Source organism: Callorhinchus milii, unplaced genomic scaffold, assembly GCF_018977255.1.
Source record: "Callorhinchus milii isolate IMCB2004 unplaced genomic scaffold, IMCB_Cmil_1.0 Scaffold21, whole genome shotgun sequence".
Classification (NCBI taxonomy): Eukaryota; Metazoa; Chordata; class Chondrichthyes; order Chimaeriformes; family Callorhinchidae; genus Callorhinchus; species Callorhinchus milii.
Genome location: NW_024704762.1, coordinates 9,034,090 through 9,055,689, shown reverse-complemented (window position 1 = coordinate 9,055,689; position 21,600 = coordinate 9,034,090). Strand labels below are relative to the sequence as shown.

The 21,600-nt window shown below is 50.9% G+C and overlaps 2 protein-coding genes across 2 annotated transcripts in view; both read left to right on the top strand.

Annotated features, from left to right (window-relative positions):
- The first annotated feature begins 7,897 nt into the window (after positions 1-7,897).
- On the top strand, positions 7,898-10,233 carry LOC103182040 (SAC3 domain-containing protein 1-like). The gene is made up of 3 exons (XM_042342697.1): positions 7,898-8,000; positions 8,586-9,213; positions 9,634-10,233. The coding sequence occupies exons 2-3, from the start codon at positions 8,610-8,612 to the stop codon at positions 10,089-10,091; spliced, it is 1,062 nt and encodes a 353-aa protein (XP_042198631.1). The 5' UTR covers positions 7,898-8,000; positions 8,586-8,609; the 3' UTR covers positions 10,092-10,233.
- A 6,618-nt stretch (positions 10,234-16,851) lies between these two features.
- cpamd8 (C3 and PZP like alpha-2-macroglobulin domain containing 8) overlaps positions 16,852-21,600 on the top strand; it is a 45,546-nt gene continuing 40,797 nt past the window's right edge. Inside the window, exons 1-5 of the mRNA XM_042342696.1 lie at positions 16,852-16,997; positions 17,950-18,101; positions 18,483-18,505; positions 20,479-20,644; positions 21,243-21,295. Of these exons, the coding sequence (XP_042198630.1) occupies positions 16,912-16,997; positions 17,950-18,101; positions 18,483-18,505; positions 20,479-20,644; positions 21,243-21,295 (480 nt within the window). The 5' untranslated portion in view covers positions 16,852-16,911. The remainder of the gene's footprint in view (positions 16,998-17,949; positions 18,102-18,482; positions 18,506-20,478; positions 20,645-21,242; positions 21,296-21,600) is intronic.

Genomic DNA, 21,600 nt, shown 5'->3' with positions numbered 1-21,600 from the left:
AAATTGGCCAATGTAGACAAGTGGCAGTGGAGGAGATCCTTCCAAACCAGAAGGCAACACCAGGAGAAGGCGAGGGCGGCTTCGGCCATCCAGGCGATCTGGAGGGGCCACAAGACCAGGACAGCCATCACCAGGCAGGAGAGGGCAGCCACCAAGATCCAGGCTCTCTTCCGAGGCTTCCAGATCAGAAAGTTTCTCACGGGGTTGGAGAGAGAACTGGAGGAATCAGTTGGAGCCGCAAAGGCCGTGAGCTGGGAGAACACATCACACTTGAGCTTCAGAGGAAGCCCAAAGAACCTACACATAACACACCTCCCAGCCTATGGGACTTCCCCTGTTGGGCAGACCCCAATCCAGAACAGGAGCCCGAGATGCACCTGGAAGTCCGCCGTGACCGTCGAGAATGAGGCACAATACAACCGAGTCAAGATCATTGGTTGTGGGATCTTTGTCAAGCGTAATCCTTGCTACAACCCCAGGAAGGTCACCATACACGTCAAAGCGGCCCCAGGAGACATCAGCTAAAGTCACCGACTCTCTGTCCCTTGTTGTTGGAGTCAACCGTGAAAGTCTATCAGTAGTGAGCCATAAGAAAGGCAAAATAGGCGCCAACTTTCCATAAAATAAAAGCTACAATCGGAAATCTGGTGATCAAGTAAAGTTTATTCATGGGCAAGAGGTGGGGAGGGGAGGGGAGGTTCAAACACATTTCAACGCCAACTTGCATTTTGCACGGTGCCCTTCACGCAGCGCAGGGTCTCAGAGCGCTTCACCGTGGACTAGTTCGCCATCCGCGCCACTGCTCTTTAACCTTTAACTCCTAATAAATGTAACATATTTGCGGACACGCGTGAGTTTCATTCAGCCGTCAATGGGCGTAGAGCCCAGGTTCTGACAAGGCGACAATAACATGTATAGCATATTGCCTCGGAAGCATGTTACCGAATTAGATCAATCCGAAACAAAGTGAGCCTCGCTAAATAGTCAAACACGGCAGTTGAATTACAACCAGCGACGTACAATAATGGTCAACTCTATTGGATTTGGAATGAATTTGGGTGAGGATGGGATGGGGCTCTGTGGTGTTGTGACGTTGTGATGTGATTACTGATAGGTAAACGGAGGTGTGTGTGTGTGTTTGTGTGAATAAGGAAACTTGCCTAAGGTTTTGACCCGCCCGGGAATCGAACCCGGGTCCTCTCGCTTGCGAGTCGTGCGCTCTAAGCCTCTACGCTACGGGACCCCGCGATAAATGGTAAAGTGAGAAGCGGAATGAAAAAGTAACCTCGACCCTCTCTGCCCACAACGGAAAACAGTAAACAGGTTAAATTGCTGACTGCAATGGCTGTTTTTGGTGACAGGTGGTGAGGTTTGCACATGGCTGCAGGTGTCATGCTCTTTATGACATAACTGTTTGTAACAGCTTATCACCTTGGGATGGCATTGTGATATGTGACAGCCCAAAGCGGGGAAAAAAACACAGAAAACCTGAGTCTGCACAGGAGGTGAGTAAAGGCGATTTGTCTTAGATTTGTAATGGTGCCCTTAAGAACTTCCACAGACAAACAGAGGGGACAGTTTTCTCCTGGTGTCCCGGCCAACAATCCCCCAAATAAAATAAAAATAGGTCATTCACTTAATGGTAGTTTGTGGGACGTTGCTGTGGCAAATTGGCAATTCGCCTACAAATACCCAGTCACTACACTTTACAGTGTATCCTGTGAAGCACATTGAAATATCTACCCAACACGAAAGGCGCTGGATCAAATGCAAGGATGATCATTTATTATTATTATTATAATACTCGGCTCTTATCTACTTCACCCGGGTGGAAAGGTGTTTGGAAGTTCCACTGTTCAAAATAATGTCGTTTAATATGAATTCTTATTTCAATGGGTGTGGAGTAGTAGAGCTGTCTGTGATATTGGAAGAGAGTAAAATGACTCCCATTAGAAATAGGAAGGTTCCTGGTGTTACAAATCGAATTAAACGTGTCCCGATGTTCATTGTTTATTCAGCATTCCTTTGCCTTTGACCTCCAGATGTGGCCAAAAAAAATCATACAGAACGTCCAGATGGTCTTACGTTGACCACAGGTTGGCGAGCAGCACTAACTCATCCCACCTGCCCCTCCACTCCTTCTGGAAGGAAAACAACAACAACAAATTACTTTTGTATAGCGCCTTTCACGTCAGGAGGACGTCCCAAGGTGCTGAACCTATTTGTGCTCCACTCCCAGTGCCCTTGACTGCTCTACTGAAATCGGGAACTCGCTGTGCAAGCGTACACGATGGACCTGTGACCCTCTTGTCATGGTCACCGATGGCCTAGTGGGAAAAGGCTGGTGGCTGGTGAGCCAAACACACAAGAGAAAGGTCCCAGGTTCAAATGCTGATATCAGCTAGGGAGCAGTTGGGATATTCCAATCTCCCATCGCTCTCCCCTCTGGTTTGAAAGAGGATACATCAGCTGCAATTATTCCTCCTGGAGATGTGAGTTGTGTGAATGTTGGGTGAGGTTTACCTGTAGTCTCACAGTCAAGTCTGACAGATAAAGGATAGTCACTCTGGTCGAACAGGCAATTAGATAGCAAATATTTACAAGTGTTGTTCCTGTATGTGTTAAGGCACATGGTAACTGGTTGTGGGACTAATTGTGCTCTCTGCCAATAACAGCAATAGCTCAAAGAAAAGAAAGGATGGAAAGACAACAAAGCATAGAAGTATGGACCGAAAAGCAGGATGAAAGAAAGAGTGAAGACAAGGAAAGAGATCGAGACAGGGAGAAGGAGCGAGACAGGGAGAAAGATGGGCGAAGGAGCAGCAAATACAAAGAGACTCGAAAGAGTGACAAGAAAGAGGGAAGAGAGAAAGAAGAGATTAGTCAGAGAAGAGGAGCCGGGGAGGATGTAAACAGAGAAGACAAAGAAGAAGAACTAAAAAGGAAAGACTATAAAGGTATTTATTTAATAATAATAATAATCATCCTAATAATCGTTGAAATTATTATAGCATCTGATCACGTCTTCGAGACGTCGTAAAACACCTTTAGAAGAAATAATAAATGCATCTCATGGTGGGGGAAATCCGGAAAACAAGGGGGGCATCATCTTAAAATTAGAGCTCAGCCATTTAGGGGTGAAATCAGAGGCATTTTTTCAGACAAAGGCGAGTGAAAATCTGGAACTCTCTCCCCCAAAAGGCTGCGGATGCTGGAAACAGAGAGATGGAATTCAACAGAGAATGCCTTAAAAGGAAACAAACTGTGACGTCAAACTGTAGCTCCCTTATAAACCCTCCGCGTTGATCATTATTGGAGTCTTAAGTTGCGGTATTACTTAATAAGAAATGTGTAATTGTCAATTTTCTAAAACATGGGACATGACGTGTGCAAGCGACTGCCAGGATGGTGGAAGGCAAACTGGATGGACCTAGGTCTACTTTTGCCTAAGAATTTTATGTTCTTATCAAGTGTGCCGAAGAATACTGTGCTAAGTTCTCCTCCTACCCCCTGGTGCCTCCTAATGAAAGCTTCTCTTCCTCTCAGGCTACGGAATCGATGAGGTTACCTCCGCTAGCAGTATCCAAACGGTGCCCAGCAGCCACGAGGACGCCCTGAGCTTTCGTGAGGAGAAAAGCAGTAAGATTGTAAAACCAGTGCCCATATATCCCAGAGGCAACTCGGTGGAGTTGGGGCCAAAGGTAAGGTCGCGAGATGATAAGTACATCTCCGCTCAGGCACAGCCAAAGGCTGAAAGAGACAGCAGGGCGGCAGGAGAGAAACTGGTGGAACGGTTGGAGAAACACGCGCTGTCCAGTAGCTACCCGGAGCTGAGATATGGAGAGAGGGGATCTGAGAATCACAGGCTGTTTACGACGGAGAAGGAATTTTGGGTCGATGCCCACCTCATGCCTTCATCTCGGCGCCCAAAGTACAGTTACAAGGCTAACTCGGACAAGTCGGAAGAGGGGGCCAAACATCACCGGGACAAACAATCTCGCCCTTCCTCCCAGTCACCGACCGACCTCTCGAGCAAAGCCTCACACAGCATCGCTTCCAACACCAGTAACCCGGACGGGAAGCCCAAACACCGGAGCGCTTCGGATAAACAGGCGAGATCCGAAACCACACTCAAGGAGTCGAGCAGGAAGAGAGCGGAGACCAGACTGAGTCCCGACGTTCACCTCTACATGTCCGAGTTACACTCTTACGCCTCGGACCACAAGGCTCGGTCGCTAAACTCGCCAAGCGACGTTCGAGCTATGAGTGAGCACAGCAAAAGAAAATCAAGAAAGGGCACCAGAGAGGAAGCCTCAACCACAGGCAGTGCCCAAACCACCCGCAACAGCGAAGAGGAGATCCTGAATATCAGGGAAGAAAAAGTCAGCAAAACGGGGAAACCCGGTAGAGAGACCACAGGAGAGATTGGGTCAAAGACAAGGTCAAGGGAGGATAAGTATTCCAACAGCCATGCTCAGGTAAAAGGGGAGAGAGATAACAGAGGAGCGGGAGAGAAGGTTACAGAGAGGTTGGAGAAACAGTTACTGCTTAACGCTCACCAGGAAATGAAACATGGGGAACGGTTGTGTGACATTTACCGATGTAACCCAACAGAGAAAGAAGTATGGACAGATCACCACACCCCAAGCCTCTCAACAAGGCGTCCCAAGTACAGCTACAAAGCAACCGTGGACAAGGTGGAGGTGCAGAGGTGTCCACGCGATAAATCCTTCGGCTTCTACTCCACAGCCACCGAATCGATTCAAAAGCCAACCCAGAAACTGGAATACACCGTCATGTCCAACAGCACAAGCCCCGAGATGAAGAGGAAACACATCAAGTACAAGGGGTCGGTCAAGGATTGCGTGAAGTCGGAATCCATCGGCAAAGAGGTCCAGAATCAACAAGAGGCCAGGACCAGCCCTGATATTGAGCTGCACATGTCAAAACTACAGTCCAAATCCGATTGCCTGGACCTCATGCCCAGTGGAACCACAGATGCCTCTTTGCCGTTTGAATATTCCATCAGAAAATCACGGAAAAGTTCCAGGGAGAAGAACAGCACCTCAAGCAACTACCCGGAAACCTGGAATGGTCAGAACATGTTGAATACAATCATGAACAAAACAGATGGGTATGAACAGAGCGGTTATGCCAGCATTGGGGTGAAGACTTTGGAAGGCTGGGGCAAGGGATTGACTTGTGAGGTCCAGGTGGAGATGAGACACGTAGAGAGACTTCCTGAGAGTAAAGAGGGTTCGTCACTCCTTGAGAAGAAGGAAGTCTATTCAGGATACAGGGCGTCCAGGCGACCACGCTTTAGTTATGGAACCAACGTAGAAAAGGAAGGCGATACCATATACGTGTTGAGCAAAAAATCTTCTCAAACCCCAGCCGAACCCATGCTGAGGATCACACCTAAGTCAGAATATATGGTCTCCTCAACCACGACAAGCCCAGAGGTCAACCGGAAGTTGATTAAGTACGGTACTTCTCCAGAAGAACAATCCTTGCTGTCCAACTACATCAACAAAGCCAAGCAGCTTGAGATCACCACCAAAGTTCAGCAACCATTGGGGTATGAGCCATCTCCCATATTATGTTCATTGAGGTCAACCAGCCCTATGAACACAATGCAACAGAAGGCATCTCACAAGAACCCAGACTATCCTGGCAATGGTACTCACAATATCTCACTTGTAGGTCACCCAGAGCCAAGCTCCAATAACTCGCAAGAAAGACAACACGGAGATGGTCAAAGGAATATCTTCGCCAAACCGTATCCTTATGATCTACCGGACGGAGACGCAGATCGAGAGCATAAGGAGACTTCTGCTGGCGATGCCAAACTGATCGTTTCACCATCATCATCTTCACCCCTTCTTCATCTGAGGGATTTGTCTTCACCTGGAATGACACTGAGCGATGGAACACTGTGCGTCGACATCCCCAGACCAGTGGTGTCCACCGTTAGGAAAAGCTTTGTCGTTCCTGCCCCTAAAAAGGGCGAAGTGGCCACCCAGAAACTCCGCGCCAAGCCAGGTCACATCAAACACCAATACCACGAGTCTCAGAAACGATTGCTCCAGACCCGCAAGCGATACCAGGAAGAAGTCAACGCTGCCCTGATGATCCAAGCCGCCTGGAAGGGCTACCTGATCAGGGCCGAGATCCGGAAGCAGTCGGAGGCCGCCATCAAGATCCAAGCGGCGTACCGCGGCTACCAGATCAGGAAGTTTCTGACCGAAGGCATCAGCGAGGACGAGATCGACGAACTGAACACGGGCGGAGACGGCAACTGGCAGTACTCCGAACACCCAGACGTCTTCCTGGAGGAGATCTCGCACAGCGACTACACCGAGAGCGACGCGGAGTCGACCGACGACTGGATGGAGTCGCCCATGAGCACGATAGCCTGCAGCCCGGGCAGCTACGGCCACGAGGGGCAGCTCGAAGAGGACGGGGTGGCCAACCTGTGCTGCGCCAACCCCCTGCTCCAATACGAAAGTGTTTACCACTCGCAGAATTGTACCTGGGGAGGGATATAAGGGGACTTCTCCTTTTCTAAAAGATATGCCACTTTTTTTTTTAAACCGTTAAGCAGCGTTCGAACAAAACACAATACAAAACCCAGAGGTATGAGCTTTCAATAAAAAAAAACCCTTAAATACAGAGATTGGGGGCGGTTCGAAGCGTTCCTTTATTTTTTTGGGGGGGGGTTGGGGGGTGGGGTGGGGGTGGGGTGGGGGGGGGGGGTGGGGGTGGGGGGGTTCGCGGATGGGGGGGTTATATCTAAATCAGGAAGAGCTTTGAGCACCATCAGTTGGAGGGGGCGTCTGCTCAGATTTCCTGTGTGTTTTACTAAGCGCTTTGAGGCGTCCTGAAGCGCTTCACAGGCGGTGTAGTGCAGTGTAGTGACTGTCTATTTTGGGTGCGAAACGAGCACTTGTGTCCAGGTCGTCAAACCATTGCCACCCACACCCCCCCCCACCCGCCAAACCTCACCCCCCCACCCCCCCCACCCCCAAACCTCACCCCCCCACCCCCCCCACCCCCAAACCTCACCCCCCCCCCCCCCCCCCCCCCCCAAACCTCACCCCCCCCCCCCCCCCCCCCCCCCCCCCCCCCCCCCCCCCCCCCCCCCCCCCCCCCCCCCCCCCCCCCCCCCCCCCCCCCCCCCCCCCCCCCCCCCCCACCCCAACTCACCCCCCACCCCTCCCTACCCCCCAAACCTCACCCCCCCACCCCCCCTCCACCCGCCAAACCTCACCCCCCCACCCCCCAACCTCACCCCCCACCCCCTCCCTACCCCCCAAACCTCACCCCCCCCCCCCACCCCCAAACCTCACCCCCCACCCTCTCCCTACCCCCCAAAGCTCACCCCCTCCCACCCCCCAAACCTCACCCCCCCCCCCCCCACCCCCCAAACCTCACCCCCAACCCACCAAACTTCACCCCCCCCCCCTCCCCCCACACCCCCCCACAAAGAAAAGGTTTATTTATGGGGCGTTGCGCGCCCTCCAGCGGTGGGTGTGAGTCACTGCGCCCTCCGGTGGTCAGAGTGAGTCGCTGCGTCAGTGATGGTGAGCGGCTGCGGGAGGAGGACACTGCGCCCTCTGTCGGCGGCGGCGGCGGGAGGACCGGGGGGCGGGGCCGGGGGGGGGGCAGGGCGGGGGGGGGGGGGCCGGGGCGGGGCCGGGGCGGGGCCGGGGGGGGCGGGGCCGGGGGGGGGGGGCTGTTGCATTATGGCGCCGGGACAGGGGAGTGGGTGATCTCCTGCCCTCTCCCCCCCCCCCCGGCCCTGCCCTCCCCCCTCCTCCCCCCGGGGTGTGGCGCGGGGCCCCGCGGTCACTGCTGTGGGACAGGCCCCGGGGGGGGGCAGGGCCGGGGGGGGGGAGGGGGCGGAGGGGAGAAAGGGGTTAAACAATCAACAAAACAGAACCCCCTCCAAAGAGAAGTTGAGACTTTTAGAAAAATTCCGGAACTATTGACCGTCACAGGTGAGGAATAGAGGGGGTGAGAGGGGGGGGGCACTGTGGGGGGGTGGGGGAGGGGCTGAGGGGGTGGGGAGGGGCTGTGGGGGAGGTGGAGGAGGCGGTTGGGTGGGGGTGCGGGAGGGGTTGGGTGGGGGAGGGGTTGGGTGCGGGAGGGGTGGGGGAGGGGGTGCGGGAGGGGTGGGGGAGGGGTGGGGGAGGGGGTGCGGGAGGGGTGGGGGAGGGGGTGCGGGAGGGGTGGGGGAGGGGTTGGGTGGGGGAGGGGGTGGGGAGGGGTTGGGTGGGGGAGGGGTGCGGGAGGGTGGGTGGGGGGGGGTGGGGTGGGGTGGGGTGCGGGAGGGGTGGGGTGGGGGAGGGGTTGGGTGGGGAGGGGTTGGGTGGGGAGGGGGTGCGGGAGGGGTTGGGTGGGGGAGGGGGTGCGGGAGGGTTGGGGGGGAGGGGGTGCGGGAGGGGTTGGGTGGGGGAGGGGGTGCGGGAGGGGTTGGGTGGGGGTGGGGAACGCTGGCTGTGCTGTTGGGGGGAGCTGTTGTATCTGACTCCCTGACCTTCCCCCCCCCCCCCCCCCCTGAACCCGTGTGTTTCCTGTCTCAGTGCCTCTCATTGCCGCTGGTGGACATGACCTCGGGGCGGGGGCGGAGGTGGGGGCGGGGCCCGGGGACGGCAGACCCCCCCCTGGGGACCTGCGGCCACATGTGCCCCGAGCGAGAGCGGACGGACCGCGAGAGGCAGAGGAGGCTGCACAGGTTTGAGGTGCTGAGCGGCACCGAGAGAGACTCGCTGCCCGCGGCCGACCCCCAGAAAGCGGTCAAAGAATACTCCAGACCCGCCGCGGGGCGGGAGACCCCCCGGCCCGAGGACCTGCGGCCACCGGACGTCTTGTTCCAAACGGTCGCGTACCTGGTGGACCGGGTCGTTCCCCGGCAGGACGTCTGCTGGGGCGAAGTCTACGGCTACGTGTTTGACCGGCTGCGGAGCGTGAGGCAGGACATGACCGTCCAGCGGATCGGCGGCAAGCTCTGCGTGGCCGTCCTGGAGAGGACACTGCGCTTCCTGCTCTACGCCTCGTACCGGCTGCGCGGGGAGCCCCCGCAGGTCTTCGACCCCGACATCAACAGCGTGCACACCCAGGAGTGCTTCAGCTGGCTCCTGGAGACCTACAGGCTCGGAGACTACGACAGCGAAGCCGAGTTCCAGTCGCTCTTCATCCTGTACAATCTCGGTACGTGGGGGGAGGGGAGTGGGGGTTTGGGGGGGTGGAGGGAGTTGAGGGAGTTGAGGGAGGAGGTCGGTCGAAGGGGAAGGCCTTGAGTCGTGATGTCAAAGAGGGGAAGGAAGCTCTGCAATCGATCGTGCGGCGCCCGAGCTTCTCCGTCCCCCGCAGGGCAAAACTTCACAAAGTCAGGTGAGGTTTACGTAGGAACAGGAGGAGGCCATTCAGCCCTTCTTTCCAGCCTGTTCCGCCATTCTGTAAGATCACGGCTGATCTGTACCTCAGCTGCAGTTACCCGCCTTTGCCCCTTGATATCCCTCGATCCCCTGAACTAGCGAATACCCGCGGACGTTGTGGTTTGGGTTGTAATCAGCTGCTGTCAGTGATGTGCACTAATCCCAGTCCTGAGGCTCTCCTGTGTTTTTTCAGGATCAATGAAGGCCCTTCACTACGCCCTGTTACTGTCCGACCACATCCGGGACTCGCCGTGCATGAAGTCTGCACTCGCTGTAAACCGTGCCTTCACCGAGGGAAACTACGTCCGTTTTTTCCGGCTTTGCCGACGCCTGCCTTTCCTGGCCAGCTGTGCTCTGCACCGGCACATCGGGCATTCCCGGCGGTGCCTCATCCGGATATTCAGCCACGGATTCAGCAGCCGGAACTGCCGGTACCCGCTGGAGAGACTGGTGGACCTGCTGGCGGCGGATGACTGGGATTCGGTTGTCGAGCTCTGCCAGAAACACGGCGTCACGGTCACAAACAAGATGGTCGGTTTCCAGAAAGCGAATTACAAGGAGCTCGGACCCCTGAGCGACGGCCCCTCACATGTCCTTGTCGGCCATAAACAAGGAGACATTACGGTGTCCGCCATCATCCATGGGAACTGAAGCCTCTCTTTCTGTCTCTGTGTAACTTGTTCCTGTGTTCGTTTCTTCCCAAAACTTGCAACAGCAATTTACATTTATATACAGCAGTGCCTTTTATATTACCAACATTCATCCACAAGTACCTTCCAGGGAGAGTGTGTGTTGTGTGGGGGGTGGGGGGGTGGGTTCTGCATCTTAATGAAACAGATTTTTCTAACGTTGTGGGCACTGAAGCCAATGATTTAGTTCTTGGCCAAGAACGGTTGACTGGTCTCCTATGACCAAGCTTCAACTTAGATCTCTCTGTTGTGCGTCTCAGTCCCACGTTGAATTGCATTGCATTTCCTCACAACCATCGGGATCGGGGTGGGGGGGGGGGGTTGGGTGCGGGGGAGAGGGTTGGGGGCTCAATCTCCTATGAAATCTGTTCATCTTGTTTGTTATCCAGTTTCGTTTCCGATGTTACTTCTCAGGAAGGAAAGTATTAAGGCAGTGTCAAAGCTGAACTTGGGTCCTGTCTGTGTGTCATTATGTCACTGAACGTACTTTGTAAATGTTCTTGAAACGTTGAATTGAAAGAATAAATGGAGGAATGGAAGATACGTGGACTGTTTGGTCTGAATGGCTGCTTCTGAGGCTCTCCGTGTAACTCAACGTCTGACTGTTCAAGTAGTTGTGGACCTGTACCTTCTTGTGGTTCAATACCTATATTCACCACGAGGCTGCACTGTCTCCCTACAAACTAGTGTAGGAGGTGAGTGGTGTGTTGTTTAATGTTTTATGGTCTTGTGCTTTTCATTAGAGCAAGGTATTTCTGTGAGATTAAGTGTTGCTTGTTCTTCAGGTGGATGTTTAAAGATCCCATGGCATGACAGTATTGCAGAAGAGAAGGGAGATTCTCCCAGTGTCATCAGACCTCCAGGTAAATATGACACGGTGTGGGACTTTGCTGTTCACAAAATGGCTCTTGAGTTTGCCTTCGAATACAGGCATTCATCACACTTCAGTAATGATTGGGTGCCACTTTGAGGACTTTTGATGTGATGGAGCGCTGCAGGAGAAAAGTGCCAGTTGATTTTTTCTTCCTCGACACGCTGCAAGAGAGATGTGGTCTTCGTTGAGAGACGAGAAAAGAGGTGTGTTGATCTCAGCCACAGTGTATGTGTGTGTGTGGTGGAGGGGTGGGGGTGGTGTGGGTGTATGGGAGCAGGGGTGGCAGTTGAAGTGCTGCAATTGTACTTGTGTCCTTGAGGTAAGGAGGGGAATAACGCGCTGTGAGCGTGAGCGTGGACATGGAGCAAGCACGGGATTGGGTTCTCCTGTCATGTCCCCGCAGTTGGTTAACCTGTAGATGCCCCACAGAAGAACAACAAACTCCTAAAGACCATTGAGCTGTGGTAGGGGAATCTGCCAGCGCTCATTGGAACCCTTCCCCACCCCAACCGTGCCTTGGTGCCTTCAGAGAAGAAACCCTTGGAGGACGGAGGGGGAGAATCAACAAATATGACCCAGAAAGTATAAATGGGCCGAGGTACAAATAGTACAAATGGTTTGTTTTTACAAGCAGCCTTTGGTTCAAGCATTACATTTCCTGGCAGCCCCGATCTTTATTCATTGAGGTGGATCCGTGCCACACAATGACATACAGTCAGAGGTGATTGTAAATTTAACTATTAGCTGAATAGAGTGCCTACAATTCACCTGGATCAACTGAAGTTGCTTTTGGGAAAGCCTTTGATTGTCCTGCCAATTCTCAGACTCGCATGTCTGGCCCATCACCGCCATAAACCGTGTGATTAGCCACGTGTGGCTCTTTGCTGGTCCTTGGTTTACAATTTGGAAAGGTTTGTGGGGCAGAACCAAGTTGGCAGAAGCCGGCCATTTTCTGACTGCGTAAGATGAGCCCAAACAGAGCCCTCTTGTTACAATGGAATAACAGCCCAGATGGAGTGCAAACGGGTATATTTGTGTGTGTGATAATCTTTCACGTGTCCGCTAAAGTGTCTGCCAACAGAACTCTTGCTTCGGGGTCAGAGAGTTGTGAGTTCGAGTCCCAAGTCACGTCCAGGTTGACTGTCCAGGGCCTTGGGACGTCCTCCCGATGTGAAAGGCGCTATATAAATGCAATTTGTGGTTATGGTTGAACTCTGCTATGGATCAGTTGTTCCACCATGGAAGGGAAGTCCCATTTCTCTGCAATGTATCTTGTCCACACGTCCCTCTCGAGTGACACCCATCATGTCATGGTGTCTGAGCTCGGCTGGTGCAAATGTTGTACGATAGTTATCTGAAAACGGAAAGCAACAAGGGCTGATTAAACCCCAGTCTTTAGCCCCAGATGTTCCTTTACCTCACATCGAGGCCCGACATGCGGCAATTGGTAACACGGCTCGTAAATAATGACTCCCACTGGTGACCGGAAGGAGGACATGCTCAGGATAACCCAAGCTGGATCGCGTCGGGGCGATTTCCTGCGGGTCAACGTGATGCACTTCCTGCTGGTCACAAATTCCAGCGTATTAACCACTAAACAATGTTCTCTAACATCCTGGGGGAAGGGTGGGGGGGTTAGGTGGTGGCGGAAGTTGGTGGGGGTTCGAGGGGGGGGGGGGGAATGTAAATGATTGAGTATTTTAAGTGTGTTTGCACGGTTCAGGCAACGTGACATGAGACAAAGGGAATTTGGTCGGTTGTGGCAATTATTCTGTAGAGGGGGAACAGCATTGCATATGCATTGCTATTGGGGTGGGGGTAAGGGGTTTGGAGGCAGATGTTTTATAGGTTTATGGACTACTTAGTAGAGATTATACTAACTTTTCGGTAAGTGGTGCTGCCGGCATCAGCAAAATGTTATATATATATATATATATGTATGTATGTTAAAAAAAAATGTGAAATTAAAGCTTTAGCTTAAAATAACTTTCTCTCTCCCCCCCCCCCCCCCCACCCACCACCATCCTGCCTTAAGGTTTTGCGGTCAAGGAAAAATGTTACTGGAAGAGAGTTAATTATCCACTTCCTCTTTTCTACAAACTTATTGAACTCATCTGTAGGCAGCACATTGAGGACCTGTGCAACCAATCACGATAATTTACATTGCTGTGGAAACGCTACATCAGAAATCACTTCCAGAGGTCACCCCACGTGGTCTATTGAGTTATGGCTCGGTCTCTCCTGCATCTCATCTGGGTCCTTGTTTGGGAAAGGCGGCTCTGACTCTTTGGTTTCTTCTTCTTCGTTTGGCTTCTTCCTCTATACTCTCTTGCTCCCTCCCTCCGCTTTGCTCCCTCCCTCCTTCTTCTCGAGCGCCAGGTTGGGCGTGAAAGTCGTGGCCCTACAATGGAACCTACCTGAAGGCCTATTGGCGATGTGAAAGGGGCTCTACAAATGTAATTTTATATTGTGTGTTGACAATACAAGTCAATGTTTCTTCTCTCTCCCTCCCACCCACCCTCCCTCCCTCCCCCAGTCTTGTTCAGAGATTCTCCAACACGGCTAATGGTTCAGTTCCTTCCCCACCATCACATGGACCGTAAGCTTCTGACCTCAGGATTAAGCTAATTTAGTTGCCGCTGTTCATTATAATACAGTTTTTTTTTAGAACCACTAAATAATGTCAGATGTCGACAACGCTGAGGTTTGAACCTTATTTGTTCAACACTGCGTTTGCTTCCCAGCGGAGTGGCAGAGGCGGAAGGTAAAAATTGGGAACTTTTCTAGGACGCAATTATGTCGTAGCTCTTCATCAGCGTCAGAGTGGGTTGTGGGGGGGGGTTGGGGTGGAGTTAGAGGGAGTTTGTTGGGGGAGTTGGTGGAGGAGGAAAAGCGAGTTGTCATTTTATTGAGTGTTGTGTCAGTGTCTACACAAAGTCCTGTTACTCCCCCGTTACAAAACAGCGATACAAGACTACGGAGGAGCTGAAATACGCTGCCAGAGGTGCATTGCGCCTCCTCACTCCATCCAGCCATGTTACAGAAGATGTGACATACAACATGGCGACAGATCATTACCAGCCATGAAAATTATGGCCCTCCCCCTCCCTCTCTCTCTCTCTCTCTCTCTCTCTCACACAAACATGGACCCTCTGGATGTTTAACTACGGTTAAACACTTGTACCGAATACAACTAATTACTTCCAAACACAATTATCATTATTCTTCCACGTGTTTCCGTTGTTGGGAGTAAGTTTAAAAAAAAACGCACGTGGGGGGGGGGGGGGGGGTAACCAGTCTTTGTGGACACATTTAATGGTGTAATTGGTGATGGAGGGAGAAGGGATTATCGATACGTGCTTCCAAACAAAAAAATGAGGTGCCGGTCATAGAATTAGAGACAAATGCCACTGGTGTACAAATGTTGATGAGTGTTTTAGTGAGAGTTACCAAAGCCCCATGTAGTTTGCACAGAGGAGTTGGCATGGATCTTGAAAAAGTAGGTCATGCTTCACAACCCTCCTGCTATTGTTTGAGGAAGTAGCTAAATTAATGGGCAATGGCTCTGCGTGTAATGTACTGTGCCTGGGTTTTGAGGAGACATTTAATGTTATTTAATATTATTAGGCTGGACTGAGATTCGCTAATAGAAAACAGAAGGTGACAATAGTTCGTAAAGTTCCACTCGCGCCTGTTCTTTATCCTCTGCCGCTGACATATAACATGGACGATAGCTGGTGATATTATAAAATGTTAGCGTAATAATAATAATAATAACCCTTGCATTTGATATAGCGTCGTCACTTCTTCAAGGGGTCTCAGAGCGCTTCACAGAATACACTGTAAAGTGATTTGACCGCAAATGATGACAGAAAGGTATCCAGACAGGTGACGGGGAGGGGGCTGGGTGGGGGGGGGGGGGGGGTTAGGAGAAGGGGGAGAGAGGTTGAAAGATTTCAAGCAGACAAGTTGTGTTTGGTCTGGTGACCAATAGATGGATTTTGATTATTATTATCCCCAGGAAAGCAATCCGCCAATCGACTTAACAACTGGGTTCCTACTTACTGTTAGATAAGCGGAGGCGTGTGTGGAGGAGTAAGGAAACCTGCCTGAGGTTTCGCCCCGCCTGAAATGTCAGAGCATTGCGCTTGAATCCGTGGTATTAGTGGAGTCCTGTAGCTCAGTGGTTAGAGCACTCGCTTTGCAAGTGAGAGACCTGAGTTCAATTCCAGAGGGCGAAACCTTGGGCAAGTTTCCTTACTCCACACAGAGCCTAATAATAAACCTCCAAAAAAAAAACAATAATAAATTGGTCATTTTCAATCTACGACACTTTGTGGGACATTGCTGTGCGCAATTGGCTGCCGCGTTCGCCCTCAAATATACAGTCAATTCACTTTACAGTGTGTTCTGTGAAGCGCTTTGGGACGTCCTCCCGACGTGAAAAGTGCTATATCAAATGCAAGGATTATTATTATTATTATTATTATTATTATTAGCGATGGTATTTACATAGTTCCAGGGCAAAAAATATCAGTGCAACCTTCCCATCAGAGTCAGATATCCCCTTGAATATCCTCCCACGTGTCATTCAAGTAAGTGTTTCCACTTCGCAGCTAAGGTGCCAGGTCTACCCCCCCCCCCCCCCCCCCTCGGTAAGATTGCAGAAATAAAACTTATCGAATTAAGAGGAGGGACCCATTCAATATTAGATGCGGCGTTTCAGCTGAGGTTCGACTTTGAATCAGTCAGCGGGACTTTGGAAGTCCATGTTAATTTGAGTCGAGACTTCTTTGGTCGGTAGCTTAGAAGTCGAGCACCGAAGTTGTGCGCAAAACTTTTTTGTGCGGTTTTGGCAACTTATGTTGACTTCAAGTCGTTTTTATATTTGGTGTGTGTGTAAAAAAAAATGTCTTTGATGTCTCTCTTTGCTACCCCTTCAATGCTCTCTCTCTCTCTCTCTCTTTCTCTGTCAGCTCTTTGCAACCTATAGGAGGAGATATCCTTCCTATCCAACCAGACTAAACCAGAGAGAGAGAGGGAGAGAGAGAGAAAGAGGGAGCCAGAGAGAGAGAGAGAGAGAGAGATTTACAGAAACAAAAAAGTTACTACATCAAAGCAAAGAAAAAAAAGTTTGTGGCTTTTTTTAAAAAAAAACCCCAAAAAACAGAGAGAAGTCGATTTTTTTTCCCCCCAAAGTAGGAAAGTGAGTGACTTGAGATTTCCAGCAAACTTCAGTCTGAATAAAAGGGAGTTTCACATCTTATTACCAGGGAGAGAGAGAGGGGGAGGAGGGGGAGAGAGAGAGAGAGAGAGGGGGGGAGGGGGGGGGAGAGAGAGAGAGAGAGGGGGGGAGGAGGGGGGGGGAGAGAGAGAGAGGAGGGGGAGGAGAGAGAGAGAGGGGGGGAAGAGAGAGAGAGAGGAAGAGGGGGGGTGGGGAGAGAAAGAGGGGGGAGAGAGAGAGTGGGGGGAAGAAAGAGAGGAAGAGGGGAGTGGGAAGAGAAAGGGGGGAGAGAGAAAGAGGGGGAGGGAGAGGAGGAGGGGAGGTGGGGAGAGAAAGGGGGGAAGAGAGAAAGGGGGGAAGAGAGAAAGAGAGAGAGGGGGAGAGGGGGTGAACTTTAACAGTTAAGAAACTTGGCAGAGACTTGAGGAACAAGGACCAGTCCCTCAGACTGTAGGACTGGAGGAAAGTGCCTGGAAAGGCTCCGAAGAAAAACCTTCCAATGGCTCATACACCACTGGGGCTGTGAAGGAAGGAGAGGGGGATTTTGTTTTATAAAAAGAAGCCTCCGAAGTAGATCTTTCCCCCCTCCCCTCTCCCCCCCTCTCCCCCCCTCTCTCTCTCTCCCCCTCCCTCCCTCCCTCCTTCCCTGTTTCTCAGCAATTTTGGGGAAGAACTTCCTTGGAAATGCATCAAATCAGGCACTTCTGTTGGATTTTGTACAGTTTTGCCTCTTGTTTCTGTTGCATCTGTTCCTGTGCTCAGCAAAGACAGTAAGTATTGTGTGAGTGAGTGTGAGTGAGTGTGCAAGTGCGTGTGTGAGTGTGTGTGTGTGTGCAAGTGTGTGTGTGAGTGAGTGTGTAAGTGTGTGTGTGTGAGTGAGTGTGTAAGTGTGTGTGTGAGTGTGAGTGAGTGTGCAAGTGTGTGTGTGTGAGTGAGTGTGCAAGTGTGTGTGTGAGTGTGTGTTGTCTCTCTCGCTCGTTTGAATCGACTTTACTTTAAAGATCCTCTGACTGCAAAGCAAAAGCACACGTTGTGTGAGTGTTTTTTTTTGTGTGCGTGTGTGTGTGTCTGTGAGTGTGAGAGTGATTTGAGTGAGTGTGAGAGTGAGTGAGAGTACGTGTGAGAGAGTGAGTGTGAGAGAAAGAGAGTGGGTGTGAGTGTGTGAGAATGAGAGTGTGAGTGAGTGAGTGTGAGAGTGATTGAGTGAGTGTGAGAGTGAGTGAGAGTGAGTTTGAGAGAAAGAGAGTGGGTGTGAGTGTGTGAGAATGAGAGTGTGAGTGAGTGAGTGTGAGAGTGATTGAGTAAGTGTGAGAGAGAGTGAGTGTAAGTGTGAGTGAGTGAGTGAGAGAGTGAGTAAGTGAGTGTGAGAGAGTGTGAGATTGAGTGAGTGAGTGAGTGTGAGAGTGTGAGATTGAGTGAGTGAGTGTGAGAGTGATTGAGTGAGTGTGAGAGTGATTGAGTGAGTGTGTGAGAGTGAGTGAGAGAGAGTGAGTGTAAGTGAGAGAGTGAGTAAGTGAGTGTGAGAGAGTGTGAGATTGAGTGAGGCAGTGAGTGAGTGAGTGAGTGAGTGTGAGAACGAGAGAGTGAGTGAGAGAATGAGAGCGCGAGCGAGTGTGAAAAAGTGTGAGTGAGTGTGCGTGAGTGTGTTGTGCCGAACGAGCTAACGACACAAGACCCCCCACCGCCCCCCACACCCACACACCTCTCTTGTCTTCTTGTTAGAGGTTATCTGATCGTTGCCCCTTCACTTTTCAAAGTGGGGGTAGAAGAAGTCATCAGTATAACGATATTTAATCCGGTGAAAGAAACCCGAGTGCAAGTTCAGCTCGTGGTGAAGGGCGAACCGGTGGCTCACAGTCAGGGAACAGTCTTGGGTCAGTTGCTGTCTGCGTTGGAACAGATTTCCAGTCACACAACTACCTTATAATAACATTACTGTAATAATAATAATACATAATAATAATATTTACATTACTAACTTCCAGTGGATTTGCACCGGTTACATTAACACAGCGCGTGACCGTTACTTATTATTTATTTCTTTCTTTGGTTTGTTTGTTTCTTTCTTTCTTTCTTTCTTTCTTTCTTTCCTCGTTTGTTTGTTTGTTTGTCTGTTTGCGTGTGTTGCAAAGTCCCAATTCCATTTGCTTTCAATGTGTGCGCCTGTGCTTTAAGAAAAGGATTTTGTGTATAAAGAAATATTTATAATTCCCACTGCTTTATATCCTTTTTTTTCTCCCCACCACCACCACCAGAAAAGGGAACAGTCAAGTTAAAGGTAAGGTTGTATTCTTTTTGCATTCGCCCCCCCGACCCACCCTCACTCCCCCTCCCTCCTCCCCCCCCCCCCAAAAAAAAAAGAGTCCTCTTTAAGATTAAAAATTAGTTTTAATTGGAGTGAAATTGACAAGTTTTTGAAGATGAAATTGAAGTTCTCCCTCTCTCTCTTTCGCTGTGTCCCTCTCTCCCCCCCTCCCGCCCCCCCCACACACACTTTTTGAGTATTTTTTAAATGTATATATATATGTTATATATATATAAGGCCGAGTTTGCCCAAAAAAGCCATTGATCCCCCAAACGAGAAGCCGTTGATCTCTCCTACTCAGAGTGAGGGACTTCCTTTAGGAACACCTCCATTTGCTGAGTTCCACTTTGATGGCTATTTAGTCAGAATCCACTCCTCCCAACAGTCCAGTCCAGCGCTGATGTATGTTGTATGTTCAATGGAAGTGTGTGTGTTTGGGGGGGGGGGGAAACTGGGATGACAAGACATCCAGCTGGCTTCCCCCCCCTCCCTCCCCAAAACACGCACACACACACACGTGCGTGGTCCTCACATCCAACTTGCAACCAAAGTGTCCACTGACCCCCACCCTGACTTTCTGTGAAGTTGCAATGTGAAGTATTCCCGGCTTGCGGTCGGTCGGTGCCCTTTTTTTTTGTGTGTGACGCGAGGCATGGCGGCTTTCGCCCACAAAATACACAGTCACTCCCACTTCTTCAGCGTATCCCGTGATGCGCTTTGCAGTGTCTCGACGCCGTATCACAGGCGAGGATTATTATTTATTATTATTGTTGTCATTAGTTCAGCAAAGCAAATTTAAGTTTGACGAAGAAATCCGCTGTAATCCTTCAGGATATTTGATGAGATTCACAGGATTGTTTTGTACTGTTACGTGTGTACGAGAGAAAGCGAGTGAGGAGTTACCTCTCTCTCCCACCCCCACCCCCCCCCCCTCCCTATTGCTCATTGATATTACACTGCGCTGTGTTTGTCACCAGTACTTGCGTTGAGACTGAAATGATCAGGGATTAATGAATCTTACTGCCTTACACACAGTGCCCTGTGCTCAGGGAAAACAGATCACCCGCAAATGTGTGTTTAAACCCGCTGCCTGTTTTCTGCTGACGTGAGGATTATAAACAGGAGCTGAGAACTGATTGAAGTTTTTTTGGGAAAAAACTTCACTTTGTCTCGTCTGGGGCCTGTGTAAAGCTGAATTGGTGTGAGATGGGCTTCTTAAGAATTGTTCCCGAGTCCAAACTGTAGTGAGACCGGGTTAGGGTTACTGTGTACATTAAAAGTGACTCTCGGAGTGTGGTCGGTGGAAGTGGCCACTGGAATTACATTGACCTCACAATGTCCCATCCAGATCAGCTTCCAACAGTCTCTCCTCCCCGAACATCCACAACACACAATACATGTCCCAAGGCGTTGGGACGGTCAGGGATTTGGACCTGACCTGGGGGTTGGGATCAGGAGGGGTGGAGGGCAGGGAGGGTGGGGGTAGGAGGGTGACCGAAGGCACGGTCGAAGAAGGGGGTCTTGAGACGGGTCTGGCACTTGCGAAAACAGTGCGTCTCCCGCTCGTGCCAGCAAACCACAGCTGCAACATTGCAATTCACTTCGCAGGTCCAATGGTATCGCAGTGGGAATGAAAAAGAAAGTGACCCTTAATTCAATGTGTACGATAAACAGACAATAGAATCTTCTTCAACCCATTGTATTACGTTTGCAGTGAGATGTGATCGGGGTGTGTGTGTGTGTGTGTGTGTATGGAGGGTGGGGGAAGGAGGGAGACCGAAGGTATTGTATTGTACCTCGGTATTACAATCTCAGGTTGTATTATTATCTCAAACTGGTGTTACAACATCATCAACAACAACAACATTGCGCCCTTCACACAGGGCAGCGTCTCGGAACGCTTAAAGGCTTTGGTTAATCTCTATATTGTTTCTTTCTCTCGCCAGGTTCCCTCAGGGCTCCGGGGACAGGCACATCTGAAGGTGTGGGGTAACCGGCACCTGACAGATGATGGCTATATTTTCCACAATTTCACGACTGTAACGATCGACGCGAAGGGGTCGTCCGTGTTTATCCAAACAGACAAACCCGTCTACAAACCCTCGCAGAAAGGTACGCTGGCTTCCTCTTACCTCGGGTTACCCGGCAGTAAGTAGGAACCTGATTGTTAGTCGATTGGCGGATGGCTTTTCCGGAGGTAATAATCACTTCAAAAGTTTTTCTTTAAAAAAAAATAATAATTTGGTCACTCAATCCACGACTGTTTTGTGGGACGCTGCTGTGCGCAATTGGCTGTCGCGTTTCGCCCACAAAATATAGTCGATTCACTTTACAGTATATCCTGTGAAGCGCTTTGAGACGTCTCGAAGACCTGATAAGGCGCCGTATCAAATGCGAGGATTATTATTATACTTTAAAATGAGTTTACCCAAAAATCTGCACACCAGGTGTTGAGCCAGAGCCTCTCAGTTAACATAGCACATGTTCTGTGACCTGGATTTGAACCAAGGTGTCAGATACGAAAGGACAGGAGCTAATCCAAGGCTACTCACTCAGCCTCCCGCCCAGTCCTCTCAGTCCCAGTTATGTCAGTGCCGGGAGCACCTGCTGAAACCCGTTCACTGTAATTCAGGTGGAATTAACAAATGAACCATCTTCCTGGAACATTTTTGTTTGAATGACTGCTGTCTTTCCTCCTCTCCGCACTCAGTTCTCGTCAATGTATTCACCGTCACTCCGGACCTTCGACCCGCCAATGAGAAGGTAAGATCGGGAGAGCTTTGGGCTCCGCAAGTCCCTGGATTTGGTTTCGGGGCTGTGGGGCTAAGAGGAGATTCCTTTGTGCTGCTCTCTCAAACCCCCGCTGCTCACGGTAACGCTGAAACTGATGCTTCAAACTCGAGGGACAGCACCTCTGACAATCCAGTAATCTCTCAGAAATGCACTGGAGCCTTGACAGTATGGCTCACAGTTGCTCTCCGTCCACGCTGGCTCCGTGCTGCTTTGGGGCAATGCCTTAGCCTCTATGTATGTGTGCGCGTGTGCATACAGTGATTGAGGGTTGGGGG

What these genes read in the sequence shown, in the direction of transcription:
- LOC103182040 (XM_042342697.1), top strand. Translation starts at nt 8,610, where the DNA reads ATGACCTCGGGGCGGGGGCGGAGGTGGGGGCGGGGCCCGGGGACGGCA. An exon ending in CTTCATCCTGTACAATCTCG is followed by an intron (nt 9,214 to 9,633) that starts GTACGTGGGGGG and finishes GTGTTTTTTCAG; the next exon opens with GATCAATGAAGGCCCTTCAC.